The sequence below is a fragment of the Lepidochelys kempii genome, chromosome 1 (genome assembly GCF_965140285.1).
Source record: "Lepidochelys kempii isolate rLepKem1 chromosome 1, rLepKem1.hap1, whole genome shotgun sequence".
Taxonomy (NCBI): Eukaryota; Metazoa; Chordata; order Testudines; family Cheloniidae; genus Lepidochelys; species Lepidochelys kempii.
The window spans coordinates 22,015,675-22,035,790 of record NC_136380.1 but is presented as its reverse complement, the minus strand read 5'-3'; the positions used below and the strand labels follow the sequence as shown (position 1 = coordinate 22,035,790).

Below are 20,116 nucleotides of genomic sequence, written 5' to 3'. Positions count from 1 at the left end.
TCTTTGTAGATAAGGCAGAGTGGGTTTTTGCAGTTGCTGAGGCAGACATAGTCACTTTGGGCATGTCTAGGAAAAAATGCTGTTTATAATAGAAAGGAGGAGAGGTCATCCTGTAAGAACCCTGTATATAGCAATGAAACCAGACTCTGAAAATGCTCTCCAGAGCTGCTGTCTACACTGGCCTTTGTGTGAGGTAGGCATCTAGGAGCTGGGCTCTCAAAATAAGTGGCACAAGCACTTCTAGGTGCGCTGACTAGTACAGCTTTTCATAACCCTTCACAACATGATGTTGTTGTATTGGAAGATCAGCTGGAACAATAGCATTCTCAAGGAGGGAAAACTGATGGTTGAATACGATCAGTCCAATCCATTTCTGAAATCTCCTGGTTTGTTCTCTTCCTCTCTTTCTCCTCACACCCTGCTCTGCCTGATGTGAATTGATAAACCCAGGGCTGGGGTTACTATACTAGCCCTAATTGTATCTCCTTTAACTTGTGAATGGGAATTAAAGCTTCATTGGGAGTAGCAGATGCTCAGGATCTGTCCAGGCCCTAAATGGCTAACCTTTTCCTAATATGGCTGTTTTAATATTATTATAGAAATTGCTTTATTATATGGCTAAACTTTATTTTTAATTATCAACTTCATCTGTGATGTATATACATTTTGTCTATTGTGTGTGTTTGAATAAACACACGCTGGCAGGAGCGCAAGAGGCTATTTTCTACACTGCGTGCGCACACACTTACTATAGAGATGACATGTATATTCACCACAGTGGGGATGACATCACCACTTGTGCATCCCTTAACAAGTGAAGATGAATGCCCTGTCTCGAGCTAAGCTGCACTGCTTTATATGTGCTGTTTAAGTACAATGGAACTATTAAAAATGAAAAAAGAGGCTGTCAGTCAAAAATGAAGTATATCAACAAATAGCAAGGTGTTTGAAATAATTGTCTATTTCAATACTTTGAGCATCACTTGCCATTTATTTCATACTACAGGTGATGTCATGAGAATAATAGGATTTTATCAGAGGCAGCAATCAACCACTTCATTTTGTTTGTGCATCCACAGATTTGTCTACAGACTAACTCTGCTCACATAATCCTGAGAATCCTATTTAATATATGGTATACATGTGAACATTTGATTGAAAGCACCCACTCATTCCCAGCAAGAAGCCCCTTGTAAAATTTGCTCTTAACTGATTATCTCGTATTGGCAATTGTAGTCTTACACAATCACATCCACCTGTCTGTCCTTGAACACAGCATTTCACTGATCAACCTATAGTACTTATTCCTCCTGTGAACAGACCACAGCTGGGAGCTCCAGTTTTCTAAAGCAGTACAGCTTGTAACTTCTCTGTAAAACAAGGCTTTGTTATAGTTACAGTAAAAAAAAAAAATTAAAAAAAAATCGAGAGGTACAAATCCCATTAAGCCCACTTTTGACTATTTCTGAATGCTTAGTTTATGAAGGAACTGTAATGAAATGGTTTATAATCTGGCCATTTCTTTTAGTATACCTTTTGGGATATATGTGGTTTTGAGTTTTAGAAATACATTTATAATTCTTCCATTTCTTTTACCCTCCTGTGTCTAATTTTTTGGGTCGATGGAGGAAATGATCTCTCTACTATGCTGCCTTGTTTTTCTTCATTAAGTGAACAATTTTCTTTTCCTTTCAATGGGGCTTTGCAATTTTGGCTTTTGTTTACTTCATATTTTTGTGAATAACAGATCAGTAATGCCACTAATGAAGCCAGCAGTAAGGCATGAAAATAAGATTTGTCTTTGAACTTGGATTTCCTCTGTTGACTGGCTATAAGCAGCTGTGCATACAGAAGAATAATACTGTAAATTCTATATAAATAGTGGCTTTCTTTCTGCCTCTCTCTCTAAAAAAGATGAAGAAATACATTCACATGGAATAGTACTCAAGCAATTTCAAAGCATACTTTTTTGGTGTCTAAAACTTGGTGGGGGAGTAATGTTCCAGTATATGTGTATATATGCAAGTAGGATTATAATTTGCATGAAAATTTATAGTGTTGGTTAAAAAGCATCAGAGTGACATTACTTTTTCTTCCTTCTATTTTTCTGATCCGTGGCTACTCCTTTTTAAATATGAGGTCTTCAGTTTTCTGCAGACTCTTCCAGGGCATTGTTCTTTTGATGAAGGTTAACAATCCTTTCCAGGAGGATTCACCTCACAATGTATACCCCCTGAAGCTGGGTCACTCTGCATACCCCCCTCCTCCTGTGATGCCAAGTTGCATTGTGTAGCACACCCCGATTATAAGTTGATGTAATCAGGGCTGAATTAATCTTTTTTGTGAGCCCTAGTACCTGGCCTGTGGCCGCGCCCCCACTTTGCCTCTCTCTCCCTAGACTCTGCCCACAGCTCACATGGGGGGAAGGGGGTGGAGAAGAGTGAGAGGGGAAGTGGGCGAGGGGGCAGAGAGGAACAAGCAGCAGGCGAGGCCTTGGGGGAAGAAGCTGAGTGGGGCAGGGTCTCGAGGTGGAGTGCGGAGACACAGGGTCACTGTCTGGGCGATAGGGCCCCTTCTGAGTGTGGGCATCATGCCATTGTAAACCCAGCACTGGAATCTAATCAGTCTTTGCACCTTGGAGATTCAACTATCCTTTCTTTAGAGTCCAGCGGGTGGCGGGGAGAGGAGAACGGTACTATGGGACTGGTAACTCCCTTTCAACATCCTCACTCCAGATATGCCAGTTTTTGCCCAATCTTTCTGATGACCTGGCTTGTAATGTTAGGACTGACCGGATTAACTAGGTATTAATTAAATTAATTAGAATTGGTTGGCAGTGTAAAAAAAAAGTTTCCCAAAGATTTCACCAGACACTAAAATTTTAGTTAGAATCTTTCAGGTTTGCATAAAAAAAAAAAACCTCCCAAGAAACCTGAATTTTTTGCCAAAAACAGTTTTTTGTGAAAATTTCTATGCACTTTACAGAGGAGTCTGTATCACTATTTCCATTTTACAGGTGAGAAAACTGAGGCGCAGGGAGTTGGTGTGGACACCAGCATGTGGCTGGGCTGTGTGTGGGAGTCTTAAACTGGGGAGGAATCCTTTCCTTCCCAAACTCTTAGGCCCTGAAGCTTTACTAGGTCCATCTCCATGGAAGCTCTTGTGCATTAATTCCAAGGAGTGCAGTAGCTACTGGAACGATTTAACAGTCGGCTTACTAGCCAGTCACTGCTAATCGTGAATTGTCCCAACCCTCATGGCGGGGCAGAAGTAATTCCTGGGTGTGGGCTCCACAAATTCTACCCCTGCATGGTTCTGTTACTTCTTAGCACTTCTATAGCCTTGGGACGGGGAGAGCCTGGGCTGGGATTTGTCCTATGATGCTAATTAATATCAAATGTGAAGCCCTGCTGGAAACCCTGTAAGTTTATGGCTTGAAAACTGCCCTTGGCTGGGAAGAACATCTGGTTGTTTTTCTTAAATCTGCAGCCAAAAAGGATATATTTCTGCCTAATGCTTAACAGAGAATTTAACAGCAAAGCAAATGGAAGGGTTAAAACCGAGGTATGTGGCAAAAGGAAAGCAGCAGATTGTTGTTTTTGTGTAAAAAAATAAGCATTTGTAAGCATTTCACCGCTCCATGTAAAATAACTAGTGATTAAAGGAAGAGGAGCAAACAAAGCTGAGATAAGGCAGAACTTAAAGAGCAAATTTAAGAATGTCAGTTTCTTGTTTCATAATGAATGAGTTCACATAGCAAAGATCCTCAAGTGAGTCTTACATCTCTTAAAGCTACATTTGGTATCAGGAAATAAATTGAATGGATGTTATGTTTTTTTAACTTGTCAACTGAAAAACCGGAGAGAAATATATACAACTTACAACAGTGTGATCAGTGAATCAGTTCACTCATTTCTCTTTCATATTTTAATTGCATTTGGCCATGTAAAACACCTGTTCCTTCATCTAATAATGAATATGCATTCCTATTCTATCAGCACTTCTGCCCCTTTTGATTAACCTGTGGTACTGTGTATCTTGCATTGAAACTGTTGTTCCTGTCAGTGCATACTAGCAAATGAAAAAGAATCAAAGAGTTAAATTTCAGAACACAAGAAGCAGGAGGTGAGCTGTCTGCTACACTAGTTTACTGCAGCTTCCTTTCATACTGACACACATGTAGTTTGTGGTGACAGTGCTAAAGAACTGCAGACAGGCACTTAGCCGACTGGATGTGAGCTGGATGCAAAGATGCCTCACCCTGGACCTCCTGCTGGCAGTATGTAAATACACCTGCAGACTGGCCATACAGGGTTTTTCAGAAACCACTATGAGAGGAGCTGAGAAAGCAACAGCGTAGTAGTGAGACCTTTACCATCATTAGACTTGTATTTGAGCTCTGGTGGAAGTTTATTGTGCTGCATATCCAGACTGAAATCTGAACAATCACTACAATGTTTGCCTCTATTTGGTATGCCAAGAAGCTGGGACGCAGGTTTGTGCATAATGCCAGGAAAGCAAAAATAGAGAAGGTATGTTCTTGGTGGGAATATTAGCCTTGCCTCTCATGTAAGATGCCTGCTACATACTGTAGTAGATCTGATTGGGTTTTTTAATAAACTGAAAATGACCTATCACTATTTATGTGATTTCATGCAAACATTCTTGATTCATGTTTCTGTGCTTGTCAGTTTGTTTAAATGCTGAAGAGAGAATCATTTCCAAAGTCTTCATTTGAAAAAATAAACAGCTGTACATCTGGTTCAGGGAACACTCCAGTAAACTTGTTGCTGTGCTGCATTATTTTTATGACTACATTAGGGTTTGAAACGACGACTGCTTTTTGCTGCTTGTATATATTTATCTAATATGGCACCAATCAGAACGGAATATGCTAAGTGTTAAAATTATTGAGGATTTTATTTCATGATACTTGTTGAAATGCTGTATTGCAGCTTGAATCCCTCCTATTTAAATAGGAAGTAGCTATATTAAAAATAAATGGCTAACATTGTATCCATTAGTCATTGGTTTCTAGCATTATTTTTTTACTCTGTTTTTACATCTGTCATAAGATCATTTTTTATAAAATGTGTGACTGTTTAACCAGCTGTTTTCTGTAAGTCCTCATATCGAAGATGCCTCTGTCATCTTTCCCTGAAGAACAAAACTTAAAAATGTGTTAGAATTTACAGTTAGGAGCACTGGGAATAAGTCTTCCATTTTGATTCATAGAAGGTATTTATTTATAAGATCTGTAGTCCATCTTTGTGGTGAATTAACAGAATGATAGACACCATTTTTAAAATGGGATGATTTCACCAAAATTAGAACTCTGAGCATTAGGTTGGGGACAACCGATTGAACTGTACAGCGGTAAAGTTGCCTTCATTACTCTCATGTGATGGCTCCCTTGCTTTCTTTTTTCTTTGATGTAGTAAAAGGATTCATAAAAAGGTTTCTTTATTATTTCTTTGGCATTTCTTTGTAATATAATCACAGACCCAGCATGCACAATCCTCCTTCATCTGAATTCATTGGTAGCTGAAAACGCTCTTTACCTGGAGCAAGTGATAACCAGAAGTAAACTGTTTTTATGATTCTGGGGGGAGACTGCCCTCTCTTTCCAAGATTCCAGGTGGCAAAAATGCACAGCACCAAAGCTATGGCAGATTGTACCTTAAACATCAACATCCTAGAAAATTATCTCGAAATCCTAGTCATGTGATCATTTTTTACTCATTCTTATGGGGGTGCTCACAAATTCCATTTTTTAATGTGGGATTTATCATTTTTTTGTTACTCTCACTAAAGCAACCATCTGTGGTACCATATAAACTCCTGTGCTAGGTGTGTTTTGTTTGTGGGAGGGAGAGTGAGAAATAAAACCAACAAGTAAGCCTTGACTACCTCCTCCCATGGGAGCCTTCACCCTCCCGTACCCCAAAATGGTAGCTGAGGGATTAAGTATCCATTGGACAGAGACACGATTCAGAAGTTTTAAAGCTGGTCTAGAATGCATTATATAAAACAAGTGTGTGTACTTTTTCTTTTTTAATCTTATTGAACCTCTATGGAAAAGTACAATTGAATTTAATAGAAAATGGCATTCCTGCTATAGAATTCTATTGCTTAGTTTAAAATAATATTCAAATATAGTAAACCTATCACTACCTATTAGATTCTTAAGTCATTTATAGAATAGCTTTTGTAGAAACCTGTTGGGTTAATCCCTATTCAGTTCTATAAGGACTTCTATCAGGCAGTTGTGAACCCTACTGGGTTCAATGGTATTCATGTTTGAGAGTTTTGTGCGGAAATGTTTACATGAGCTCTGGGCCAGTACGTTCTCTACTGGAATTTCCTAGGAACCAAAATACAGAACCATGCTTGTGCTCAGATTTCATTCATCTTTATTTTTGTCTTGATTATTGCCGTGGATAGGATTCATCCTTCAGGCTTCATTCCATACGCAGTGCTTCCAGTGACTTAGAACTCCTTTCATAAATCACCATGATGTACCAGTGGCAGGAGGAAATCCACGGCCTAGTATGGCATGTAGGTTTTCCTCTTGCACGCTAGCGATGATCGGAAACTGATAAACACTGACATCTGCAGTCCAGTAATTTGGTAGCAGGGAAAAAATTATTTGAAAACGTGACGGACAATAAGTAAATGAAAAAAGCGTCTGACTTTTTTTTGGTAAGGTTTATGTTATTGGCGCTGCTCAATTGAATAATCAATATAACTATTAGCTCATTTTGCCTTGTTCAAATATTTTTACCTGAAAACAGAGTTGATATTTTTCTGTGCGCACGCACCATTTAAATTAGCTATACTTTTAGTAACGAGCCGTTCAATATAATAATCTAAAACCAAAGATTTTACCAGCAAATGTATGCAGAAAAAAGATAATGGTTTGTCGTCTAAGTCCAGGCACTAGAAACTGGGAGAACTGGTCTCTGTAATGGTCTCTGTCTGACATTTCAGATGTCAGGCTTAACCTTTCTGAGCCTCAGTTTCTCCATGAGTAAAAAACGGGATAATCCTTGTCTACCTCCACTAGCTTCCCTTAAAAATGTTCCAATTTTCTCTTCGATAAAGAGAGGCATTTTGAAAAATTGTAATAATTAATTGTATTTTTTTAGTCTATAAACTCCTTTGGACATGGACTGAGTTTTATGTATGTACAGCACCTAGCGTGGTGGGGACTTCTTGATACTACATTACTACTACTAGTGCTACTATGAAATCGTTATATAGTTAAGAGGGAAGACTGCCAATATTGAGAAAAGGTTACTTAAGACAATTGGTCTTGCCTGTGAGACTTGTGTAATTAAAGATGGTAAAGTACTTTGAGGATGTACTGCTGGTTCGCTTTCAAATAATTGTGTTTGAAACAGTACTACATACGGAACTTTTAGTGTGTACCAGCAGGTTCTACGGAGACCAATTAATTAATGTGCAGTATGTTAGTGCACTTTGGAAATCACACCCCCCATAGTGCATCACATCCCCATAGAGCATGTTACCCTACCATGTAGACAAGTCCTTTGATTGATAATTTGAATTTTTCTCATTAAACTGCAATCAAGCAAAAATCAAGAGATGTTAACTTCATGTGGTTAAGCTGTAAAAATAAGTATTGCAAATGACTGGAAGTGGTGCAGAAAGGTAACTGAGCAATTAATCCATTTGATTTAAGACGAAAACTAAAGATCAGCACACAGTGGAGTGGAAGATACTCTGATTGTCATACTATATTTTGTTTTAAAAGAAAATTACTTTGTGTGGGGCCACTTTATTATAGCAATAATTCCAGTGAAATTTCTTTTAATAGTACGTTTGCCAAAAATCAACTTTTGGGGCACCAAAACTGTTTGGATTGATTTCAGTGTACAGTTTTGGCTGAAAAAACTAAACTAAAAAATCCACAAAGACTTAAATGTTGAAACGTTTGATTTCAACATTTTCAAAACAAAAAATGGCAACATTTCATTTCAAAATGACAATTTCAAAAGAAAACATTGATTCAGAATAACGTTTTAGAAATGAAATATTGATTCAAATTGACATTGCTGGTGGAAAATGTCATTTCAAATGGACACAGTCTAAATTTTTCTGGGATTTTTATTTTGGTGAGGAAAAAATAATTAAAAAATCAATTTGTTAGAAACTAACCAAATATTTTTCTGGTTTTTCAGTTCACCCACCAAATCAAAAAATCTATTATTCTCTTAAATGTGTACATAAAGTGATGAATTTTCACAAAAAGGCAGTAAAGAAAAAAGTATATTTGTTTCAAATGACTTGTACTTCTTGTTTTTCTAATGTTGAAGTGCTCTTATTTATTGCCTTTGCAATTCTAAGAACCTCTCTCCTGTAGTTCACAATATGAGCCACTTCATGAGAATGCTTCATAATATCACGAAGACAGAGCAGATGTTATATAAACGTATATAAAATGCAGATATCGTCAGATTTAGAATTTCTCAAGAAAACAGCTACATAATGAGTGGTGGAATTATAAATAAAAATGAAATATGTTCAGATTTTGAACATTATGAATTCCCATTGAAGTAAAAGGTTTTAAGTAGGGCTGTCAAATGATTAATCGCGAGATTAAAAAATAGTTGTGGTTAATCACCGTTTTAATCAATAATTGAATACCAATTTAAATTCAGCATGGAAGCATCTCCTCTGGAAAGGTGGTCGAAGTATGAATACAAATGTTTAGTATATCTGGCATGTAAATTCCTTGCAATGCCAGTTACAATAGTGCAAATGTGAAGGCCTGTTCTCACTCTCAGGAGATCTTGTAAATAACAAGTGGGCAGCATTATCTCCCGTAAATGTAAGCAAACTTGTTTGTCTTAGCAATTGGCTGAACAAGAAGTAGGACTGAATGGAATTGTAAACTCTAAAATTTTACATTGTTTTTGAGTGCAGTTATGTAAAAAAATATTTATAAGTTGCACTTTCATGAAAAAGAGATTGCACTATAGTACTTGTATGAGGCAAATTGAAAATTATCATTTCTTTATCTTTTTATAGTACAAATATTTGTAAAAGAAAATAATATAAAGTGAGCACTGTACCTGGGCTGAGAATCAGCACCTCCAAATCGGAGGTCATGCTCCTCTCCTGAAAGAAAGTGGACTGCTCTCTCTAGGTGAGGCGGGGAGCAGCTGCCTTTAGTGGAAGAGTTCAAGTATCTAGGGGTCTTTTTCACAAATGATGGTAAGTGGGGGCGTGAGATTGACTGGTGGATTGGTGCGGCGGCAGCAGTGATGTGGGCGCAGTACCAATCCGTGGTGGTGAAGCGGGAGTCGAGTTCTTCGATGAAGCTCTCGATTTATACGTCAATCTACGTCCCCATCCTCACCTATGGTCATGAACTTTGGGTAATGACCAAAAGGACTAGATTGCAGATACAAGCAGTGGAAATAAGGTTTCTTCACAAGGTGGCTGGGCTTACTCTCCGAGACAGGGTGAGGGACTCAGCAATGCAGGAGAGCCTCAGAGTAGAGCCCCTATTCCTTGGCTCGAGAGGAGCCAGCTGAGATGCTTCAGGCACCTGATAAGGAGCTTCTGTTGGAACTCTACCAGGCACATCCCATGGGGAGGAGGCCCCGAGGCCAACCCAGGACATGCTGGAGGGATTATATCTCCTGATTGGCCTGGGAATGCTAGGGAATCCCCCAGGAGGAGCTGGAACCTGTTGTGGAGGAAAGGGAGGTCTTGTCCTCCCTAATGTTCGTGCTTCCGCCACGACCCTCACCAGGTAAAGCAGCATAAAGTGGGGGGGGAAATCCAAAAATATTTATAATAAATTTAAATTGGTATTTTTAATAGTTGGTGTTTAAATTTAAATTGGTGTTTAACAGTGCAATTAAAACTCGTGATTCATCACAACCGATTATTTTTAATCTAGTTAATTTGTTTTGCTTTAATCGCTTGAGTTAACTGTGATTAATTGACAACTCTAGTTTTAAGTAAGGCACTTAGAACGTGATCCAAAGCACATCTTGGGCAATGAGTGCCTTCTAGTTGACTTCCATGGGCTTTGGATCAGGACCTTGGTATTGAAGTATGATGATGTATTTGGTACTGGTTGTACTTTTGCTTTTTTGGAGGTTAAGGATTGGCTACAAAAACAAAACATGTAGGTATTTACAAAATGACAGAAAAAATATTTCCTTAAAAAAGGCTGATAAAGCTGGAGTGTGTAATTAATGCAATTCTCTAGAAATGCACTAGCAGTCTTTGGAAATGTTTATAGAATACAATCAGTGGTGTGACTAAATAGTGATTCACAGATTCCAAGGCAAGAAGGGACCATTTTGATCATGTAGTCTGACTTTCTGTATCACCCAGGGCATAGAAGTTCCCCAAAATAATTCCTTTTGAAGTAGAGACCATCTTAGTATGTGATTTAAAAATTGCCAATGGTGCACTACAGCATTTGGTAATTGTCCCAATGGTTAATTATTCACGCTTAAAAATGAATGTCTTAGTTCCATTCTGAATTTGTCTAGCTTCAGCTTCCAGCTATTGGATTGTATTACACCTTTCTCTGCTAGATTGACGCTCCCACTATTAAATGTTCCCTGTGTAGGTACTTGGACTGTAATCAAGTCACCCCTTAGCTTTCTCTTTGTTAAGCTAGATTTATTGAGCTTTTTGAGCCTATCCCTGTAAGGCATCTTTTCTAATCCTTTAATCATTCTTGTGGCTCTGCTATGAACCTCCTCCGGTTTATCAACATCCTTCTTGAATTGTGGGCACCAGAACTGGACACAGTATTCCAGCAGGGGTTACACCAATGCGCTATTTCTGCATCCAAACATTGTATTCGCCCTTTTGGCCAGAGTGTCACACCACCAAATCTTCTTTCAGAGTCGCTGCTTCTAAGGATGGCCTACATTCTTTGTTCCTAGATATACACGTTTACATTTAGCTGTATTAAAATGCACATTGTTTGCTCGCGCCTAGCTTACAAAGTAATCTGCATTGCTCTGTATCAGTGAAACTGTCTTCATTATTTGCCACTCCTTCCATTTTTGTGTCCTCGGCAAACTTTGCAAGGGATGATTTTGTTTTCGTTCAGGTCATTAATAAAATATTAAATGGTGTAGGGCCAAGGACGGATCCCTGTAGGACTCCATTAAAAACATAGCTCAATTCTCCATTTACAGTTACATTTTGAGATCTATCAGATATCCAGCTTTGACTCCATTTAATGTGTGCCATGTTAATTTTAGATCTTTATAGGTTTTTTAAATCGAAATGTCATGTGGTACCAAGTGAAATGCCTTACAGTAGTCTAAGTATATTACATCAGTGCTATTCTATTACCTTTATCAACTGATTCTTCATGGCAGAGTGTATATCCTTAATCTCTCTCCTGTACCTTTATTTTTAATGCAACTTGCCTTAACAGTAGGCCAAATTAGGGCAATGTATCTTCCCTTAAACCCTTTTTTATTTACAAGCAGCTCTCCAGCTAGCTAACTTGAGATAAGTGAGAGAGATTAATTCATACCAGTATTTACTCACAACAAAAGCACAGAAACCATACACACGAGAAATGTGGAAAACAATTCAGATGAACAAAATTAATAAAACATCAACTTAGGACATAGGTTCTCTTATCTCTAATTAGTATTATCTCTCTTCAATATTTAGTTACTCTGCTTGTACATTTTGCTAACCTGGACCTTCCAGTAGTTGCTCGGTCCTCAGTAAAGCTGATTATAATTTTGTAACTAAGCTTTTCTGGTTTAAAAAAAATTCTGATTTGTCCAAAACATAATTTGGTATGGGAAAGGATCAGTTTTGATTAAATTTTTATCAAGAAAATTTCTTGGGTCCAGGATGGAACTTCTATTAAAAACCAGAGGGAGAGGCCCCCCTCTCTCCAAAAATTACCAGTAGTCAGGGCTGGTACATGCCTCATTCAAAGCAGGAATTTGAATCTGGGTCTCCTACATCCCAGGTGGGTGCCTTAACTGTTGGCTATTCTAAAGTTGCTCACTCTCTCTTTCGCTCTAGTTTTTGTGAAAAACTGTGGAACGGCTTGTGTTTGCCCTAGTGCCGAATGGGGGGGCCGGGGGAGAATCTTTGTAGGGTGGGGAAAATGTTTTTTGCCCAGATGATTTCACTGGGGTTCCAAAGGAGCAATAGAACCCACAGAACACCAGTGCCTTTCTTTAGAACTTTGCGCTAAAGACAGGGCCGGATTAATGCAGGGGCTTTAGGGGCTGCAGTCCAGGGCCTCGGGCAAAGTGGGGCCCCGCAGGCTGGATGCGGCCTGCTGCTTCTTTTCATCCAGCCCATGCCAAGTCTTTGTGCCGTGGCCCAGACACCGGTCCCCGAGCCTCAGTACCCCAACCCCCCCAGGGCTGGAGCTGCGAGCACTGGCTCGCTGATTTGCCGCTGTGGCCCCTATGTGAGGGGCATTCAGGGAATCTCTGCACGCTGCCTCCACCCCCAGCACCAGCTCTGCAGCTCCCATTGGCTGGGTACCATGGCCAATGGGAGCTGCGGGGGCAACACCTGTGGGCACAGGCAGCGTGCACCATGCAGAGCGGCCTGACCCCTCTGCCTATGGTCCAGACATGCCGGCCACCTCGGGAAGCAGATCAGCACGGAGCCAGGGCAGGCAGAAATCCTATCTTGGGTGGCGGCACAGCAGGGCTAAGGCAAGTGCCTCTTGGCCAGAACCTACATGCTGCACATCCTCCTGCACACCTACCCCAGCCCAGACCCCCCTCCTGCACCACAACTCCCACCTAGAGACCACACCCCAAACCTCCTGCTGTCCCATCCCTGGTCAGAGCTCACCCCTTCTCACTCCCCAACTCCAAACTCCCAGGGGCCCCATAAAATCTAATAGCCCCAGGCCCACAGGAGAATTAATCCAGCCCTGGTTAAAGGCAAAACATGTTTTCTACTTGGTTGCAGTCAACCTCCTATATAACGTTTTATCCTTGTAACAAATCCACCTCCCTGTTTTAAAACCTCTTCACTAAAGGATATCTTGCATAATTTCCACCAGCCTTGAGGAAGGGAAAGAATGCAGTTGTGCTCTTGTAAAGAAGACCAGGAAACAAATTGTAACTCACTCATGAGTGAACACCTGGAGTTAGGGGAAGGGAAAATTGCCATACTGATTCATGTCACCTTTGCAAATTAATTCCAGTTCTGCAGCTTCACGTTGGAGTCACTGCAGAATTGGAATTAATTTGCAAACTGAATACCATCAGATTAGGCCTGAACAGAGACTGGGAGTGGTTGGGTCATTACAAAACCTGAACTTAATTTCCCCAATACTAATTTCTCCCTACTGTTACTTACACCTTCTTGTCAACTGTCTGTAATGGGCCACTCTCTTACCACTTCAAAAGTTATTTTTCCTCCCTTTGTATCCTGCTGTTAATTGATTTATCTCATTCGACTGATCTCACACTTGGTAAAGCAACCCCCATTCTTTCATATATTTATACCTGCTCCTGTATTTTCACTCCATGCATCTGATGAAGTAGATTCCAACCCATGAAACTTTATGCCAAAATAACTTTGTTAGTCTCTGAGATGCCACAAGGACTCCTCGTTATTTTTGCTGATACAGACGAACACGGCTACCACTCTGAAACATGTCACCTTTAGTACTTCTTACAAGAGCAGATACCAGCTTTATCACATTCCACTGGAACAGCCTTTTAAATGTTCTTTGCATGCATTGTATTTTATGGATTTGGGGAGATGCTCCCATCTCCTTACAAAAGGATTTGTGCAAATAATTTTCCATTTGAAAAGGGTGTTAATACTCCTGTGTCAAGTATCAGGGGGTAGCCGTGTTAGTCTGTATCCACAAAAACAACAAGGAGTCCGGTGGCACCTTAAAGACTAACAGATTTATTTGAGCATAAGCTTTCGTGGGTAAAAAACCCATTTCTTCAGATGCATGGAGTGAAAGTTACAGATGCAGACATAAATATACCGACACATGAAGAGAAGGGAGTTATCTCAGAAGTGGAGAACCAGTGTTAACAGGGCCAATTTGATCAGGGTGGATGAGGTCCACTCCCAACAATAGATGAGGAGGTGTCAATTCCAGGAGAGGCAAAGCTGCTTCTGTAATGAGCCAGCCACTCCCAGTCCCTACTCAAGCCCAAATTAATGGTGTTCAATTTGCAAATGAATTTTAGTTCTGCTGTTTCTCTTTGAAGTCTGTTTCTGAAGTTTTTTGCTCAAGTATAGCTACTTTCAAATCTGTTATAGAATGTCCCGGAAGATTGAAGTGTTCTCCCACTGGCTTTTGTGTGTTACCATTCCTGATGTCCAATTTGTGTCCATTTATTCTTTTACGTAGGGACTGTCCGGTCTGACCAATGTACATGGCAGAAGGGCATTGCTGGCACATGATGACGCTGGAGGGCAGGGATAGGATACAGAGGGACCTAGACAAATTGGAGGATTGGGCCAAAAGAAATCTGATGAGGATCAATAAGGATAAGTGCAGGGTCCTGCACTTAGGACGGAAGAACCCAATGCACAGCTACAGACTAGGGACCGAATGGCTGGGCAACAGTTCTGCGGAAAAGGACCTAGGGGTGACAGTGGACGAGAAGCTGGATATGAGTCAGCAGTGTGCCCTTGTTGCCAAGAAGGCCAATGGCATTTTGGGATGTATAAGTAGGGGCATAGCAAGCAGATCGAGGGACGTGATCATCCCCCTCTATTCAACATTGGTGAGGCCTCATCTGGAGTACTGTGTCCAGTTTTGGGCCCCACACTACAAGAAGGATGTGGATAAATTGGAGAGAGTCCAGCGAAGGGCAACAAAAATGATTAGGGGTCTGGAACACATGAGTTATGAGGAGAGGCTGAGGGAACTGGGATTGTTTAGCCTGCAGAAGAGAAGAATGAGGGGGGATTTGATAGCTGCTTTCAACTACCTGAGAGGTGGTTCCAGAGAGGATGGTTCTAGACTATTCTCAGTGGTAGAAGAGGACAGGACAAGGAGTAATGGTCTCAAGTTGCAGTGGGGGAGGTTTTGGTTGGATATTAGGAAAAACTTTTTCACTATGAGGGTGGTGAAACACTGGAATGCGTTACCTAGTGAGGTGGTAGAATCTCCTTCCTCAGAAGTTTTTAAGGTCAGGCTTGACAAAGCCCTGGCTGGGATGATTTAACTGGGAATTGGTCCTGCTTTGAGCAGGGGGTTGGACTAGGTGACCTCCTGAGGTCCCTTCCAACCCTGATATTCTATGATTCTATGGTTCTATGATATATATAACATTAGTAGATATGCAGGTGAATGAACCTCTGATGGTGTGGCTGATGTGGTTGGGTCTTCTGATGGTGTCACTAGAGTAGATATGGGGACAGAGTAGGCAACGAGGTTTGCTACAGGGATTGATTCCTGGGTTAGTGTTTCTGTGGTGTGGTGTGTAGTTGCTGGTGAGTATTTGCTTCAGGTTGGGGTACTGTCTGTAAGCGAGGACTGGCCTGTCTCCCAAGGTCTGTGAGAGTGAGGGATCGTTTTCCAGGATAGGTTCTAGATCATTGATAATGGCTGGAGAGGTTTTAGCTGGGGGCTATATGTGATGGCCAGTGGTGTTCTGTATTTTCCTTGTGGGGCCTGTCTTGTAGTTGGTGATTTCTGGGTACACGTCTTGCTCTGTCAGTCAGTTTCCTCACTTCCCCAGGTGGGTATTGCAGTTTTAAGAATGCTTGATAAAGATCTTGTAGGTGTTTGCCTCTGTCAGAGGGATTGGAGCAAATTCGGTTGTATCTTAGGGCTTGGCTGTAGACAATGGATCGTGTGATATGTCCTGGATGCAAGCTGGAGGCACGTAGGTAAGTATAGCGGTCAGTAGGTTTCTGGTATAGGGTGGTGTTTATGTGACCATCACTTATTTGCACTGTAGTGCCCAGGAAGTGGATCTCTTGTGTGGAATGGTCCAGGCTGAGGTTGATGGTGGGGTGGAAATTGTGGAAATCTAGGTGGAACTCTTCAAGGGCCGCCTTCCCGTGGGTCCATATGAGGAAAATGCCATCAATGTAGTGCAAGTAGAGTAGGGGTGCTATGGGACGAGAGCTGAGCAAGCGTTGCTTTAAGTCATCCATAAAGATGTTGGTATGTTGTGGGGCCATGCGGGTACCCATAGCGGTGCCACTGACTTGAAGGTATAAATTGTCCCCAAATCTGTGTTCGCTCATCAGTGTGCCTGTTGCTTTAGCACAATAGCATTAGTAGGGGATTAAGTTTGATTCCGGATTGGAGTTGGGTGTGGTGGTGGTTTGGCCTTAATTATAAGTGTTTTTTCCTTGTATTGAGATATAATTCAGATCCACATGGCAACTAAACTTGTGTTTTTTTTTTAATTGTCTATAAGGCAGTGTATATGATTACTAATACATACTGGTGGGAGACCCCTCTTAGGTAGAGGTGAGTTACAATCATAATAAAATGAATCCAAATAGTCCTCAAAAAATACAAGAGTAAATCACAAATAATTTATTATGCATCCACTTCTTGAAGTTAATCCCTGTGCAATCATTTATTCCCTTATGAATTTAGCTTTTTTTAGAAGGAGTTTTTGTGTGTGTATGTGCTTCCCTGAGTGGGTCACTCCATGTGTTGCTCTGTTTCCACCTGCAAGGGGCTCCCCTTCATAGCCACTGTCCTCCCAACTGAGGAGTAGTAAAGGAGATTCTTGTTAAAGTCAATCTGTATTTCTCCTTCACTGGCTAAAGAAGTTTTTGTTAAGCAACTACTGGCACGCCCTTGCTGTGGACTGGAGTTCCAGCTCTGCCCTACTCTAATGGGTCTAGAGGACTGGCTTTGGCAATTGATCCTAGCTGGATGCTTCATATGGTAATGCATTGCATTTCCACTGTGCCACCAAGACTGCTCTGCAAACTCATATTTGTGTATAATATACAACCATGCTTTTTAATTTATAATCAAGGTGGTCACTTCCTTGATATCTTATAAGATAGCTTAGTGTTATGAAACTTTCAGAAATAGTAGTTGTAATTTTTCAACTTAACTTTCACCTCAGTCACATAAAAACAAAACAAAAAGAAACAGAATGGCATTTGGAAAACCACTTCCACACCAGTACCTACATTAATTGCTACTTTGTGTGCTCACGCTGTGACTTGAATAGAGTCAGTCTGGATGCATTTCTAATGAATAACCAGCTTTATTACCACCAACTACAGGAGACTGTTTTTCTAAAAGGAAGAAAAATAATTTTCTCTTTGTATTCTATAAATAATTTGTTTATGGTTATCACCTTCTAAAATATGGTATAATGAACTGTATTTGGAATTTAATAGGATTTTTTCCTGCTTAGTTGATAGCTATATCAAGTTCAGTTAAATCCCGGTGTGTAGCATTGTGACTATAATGTTTAATTCAAATGTTTCCCATTATTTATTGAAATTTGGGTTTTTTTTGTATATTTCTGCAATCTGCAAGTATATTATGAAAATGGCTTGTGCAATACACAAATGTGAATATCTTTGGCTTCAATTGTTCTTCTGAGTCTTCCATAAGCAATGCAAAATATAGCATAATAAAATACTTGTTTGACTTGGGTTCTGAATTACACTTGGCATCTCTAATATGTATGTAGATATAGATCAGGTTAATATATCGACAAGAAACACTGTCTAATGGAGTCAAAGCTTTCTGAGAAACTGATATGAGAATTCTAACTGTAGTTTCTAAATAAATGATATTGGGCCTGATTCTCATTTATACAAAAGCCCTTTGACACCACCCTGACAGTGGTGGTTGTAAATGTAATTTGCGTCTAATCTGGGGTCCCTGTGCACTGCCAGAGAGGTGTAAAAAAGGACTTGGTGAAAATTAGAATTGAGCTTATTGTGATCTCAATGACTCTCTGTAGGTAACTTTTATAATAATGCAGGCACAAAGAGAAACTGCAGAGCTACAATTCATTTGCAAATTTAACACCATTAATTTAGGCTTGAATAGGGACTGGGAGTGGTTGGCTCACCACAAAAGCAATTTTCCCTCTCTTGGTATTGACACCTCCTCATCAATTATTGGGAGTGGACCACATCCACCCAGATTGAATTGGCCCAGTCAGCACTGGTTCTCCACTTGTAAGGAAACTTCCTTCTCTTGATGTGTCAGTATATTTATGCCTGCATCTGTAAGTTTCACTCCATGCATCTGAAGAAGTGGGTTTTTTGCCCACGAAAGCTTATGCCCAAATAAATCTGTTAGTCTTTAAAGTGCCACCGGACTCTTCGTTGGTTTAGCTAATGTGGTAACAAACCACTTTTCCTAGTGAAGACCAGTCCTAAGTGTTCATGTGAAACATTAGCTTGACACCTCTGCAGACATCAAGTTGTCTTCTTGACCATAGATCACATATAACTGAAGAAACAGCTCAGCTAGCTTCCCCTCCATTCTTTGTCTCAATCTTGTTCTGGAGTGATGTCCTCTAGGTATAGGGAAAATGCTCTCCAGATCATGTGTAGGCTTTGGCTCCTCTTCCGAGACTACCAATAAGGAGACTGGGTACAGTAGAACCTCAGAGTTACGAATACTAGAGTTACGTACTGACCAGTCAACCACACTTCCCATTTGGAACCCAAAGTATGCAATCAGGCAGCAGCAGAGGGGGAGAAAAAGCAAATATAGTACACTACTGTGTTAAACATAAACTGCTAAAAAACATAAAGGAAAGTTTAAGAAAAAGATTTGACAAGGGAAGGAAACTGTTTCTGTGCGTGTTTCCTTTAAATTAAGATGGTTAAAAGCAGAATTCTTCTTCTGCGTAATAAAGTTTCAAAGCTGTATTAAGTCAATGTTCAGTTGTAAACTTTTGAAAGAACAGCCATAACGTTTTGATCAGTGTTATGAACAACCTCCATTCCTGAGGTGTTTGTAACTCTGAGGTTCTACTGTAATGCTACTTTAGGTAGCTCTTTGTGTAAACTGGACACCTATGCAGTGTTAACTGGTCTATGACCATGCTCCTTTCCCACAGTCCACCAATGCAATAACTTTGTCACTATCAGCCTTTGCTGGATTTGAACAGCTGACCTGCATGGGATATGCTCCAGTACCAGTCCTTCAGCCAGCTAGTATATTGCAATCTACCTTTCATTCACGGGTTCTCCTACTTTATGGACAGGTGTGGATGTAAAACAATCCCCTCAAAAGTTGGAATTTAGCTTTTGTTATGCAACACACAGGTTTGGACATCAATTAACAAAACCCCCTGGTCACTACTACCTTGACAGGCACTTGGGAGATGGGGCAAGGTCACATCGTTAATGACTCTAAATGAAAAGCAGAGATCTTCTGAAAAAGGAAAAAAATAAACACTTCCAGATGCTGTTTTGTACTGAAATAATATAAAAATTGTCAGTGTCTCTAAAGCTATGGAAAATCTGCTTAAGACAATTACCCTGAGATAGGATAATGAAGACACAGTGGGGAGGGAGGGATAGCTCAGTGGTTTGAGCATTGGCCTGCTAAACCCAGGGTTGTGAGTTCAATCCTTGAGGGGGCCATTTAGGGATCTGGGGCAAAAATTGGGGATTGGTCCTGCTTTGAGCAGGGGGTTGGACTAGATGACCTCCTGAGGTCCCTTCCAACCCTGATATTATAGGATTCTATGATTCAGATGCTAAAATTTTTGCTAATATTTGGTCTGTACTCTATAATCTTTCTAGATTGTTAGCTCTTTGGGGCAGGGACTGGATTTCTTTTTTCACAATAGTGGGGGCTCAACAAACATTAACTGTATAGAAATAATACACAAGTTTGATGGTGAGGAAAAATGTTTTGTGCTTTTCACTGTACTTTGGCTAAATAGTTCAAAAAAGACAGAAATTATTGATGGATAAGGTTTATTTGACCTCTGCAAATCTTTCTTTCCCCCAGAATTGCATGAATGTTTTCTAGTCTGCTTTTGGAAACTGTTTCCCTTGAGGAGATGATCTACCCACCCTACTGGTGGGTAAAACTTTCACAGTGCCTAAGAATCATGTTCAAAAGTGATTTGAATGCTGCGGTGCTATACCTTAGAACCATAAATGTCACACACGCCTAAAT

General features: G+C 40.3%; 1 protein-coding gene across 11 annotated transcripts in view; it reads left to right on the top strand.

Moving 5' to 3' along the window:
• Positions 1–20,116, top strand: part of DLG2 (discs large MAGUK scaffold protein 2) — a 1,468,504-nt gene that overhangs the window by 778,474 nt on the left and 669,914 nt on the right. The window contains exon 1 of one of the 11 annotated variants that reach the window (XM_073336203.2): positions 4,407–4,532. The exons of the other annotated variants lie outside the window; for them this stretch is intronic. Coding sequence (XP_073192304.1) covers positions 4,455–4,532 — 78 coding nt within the window. The 5' untranslated portion in view covers positions 4,407–4,454. Of the gene's footprint in view, positions 1–4,406; positions 4,533–20,116 lie in introns of those variants that run through there. 11 annotated transcript variants of the gene reach the window in all.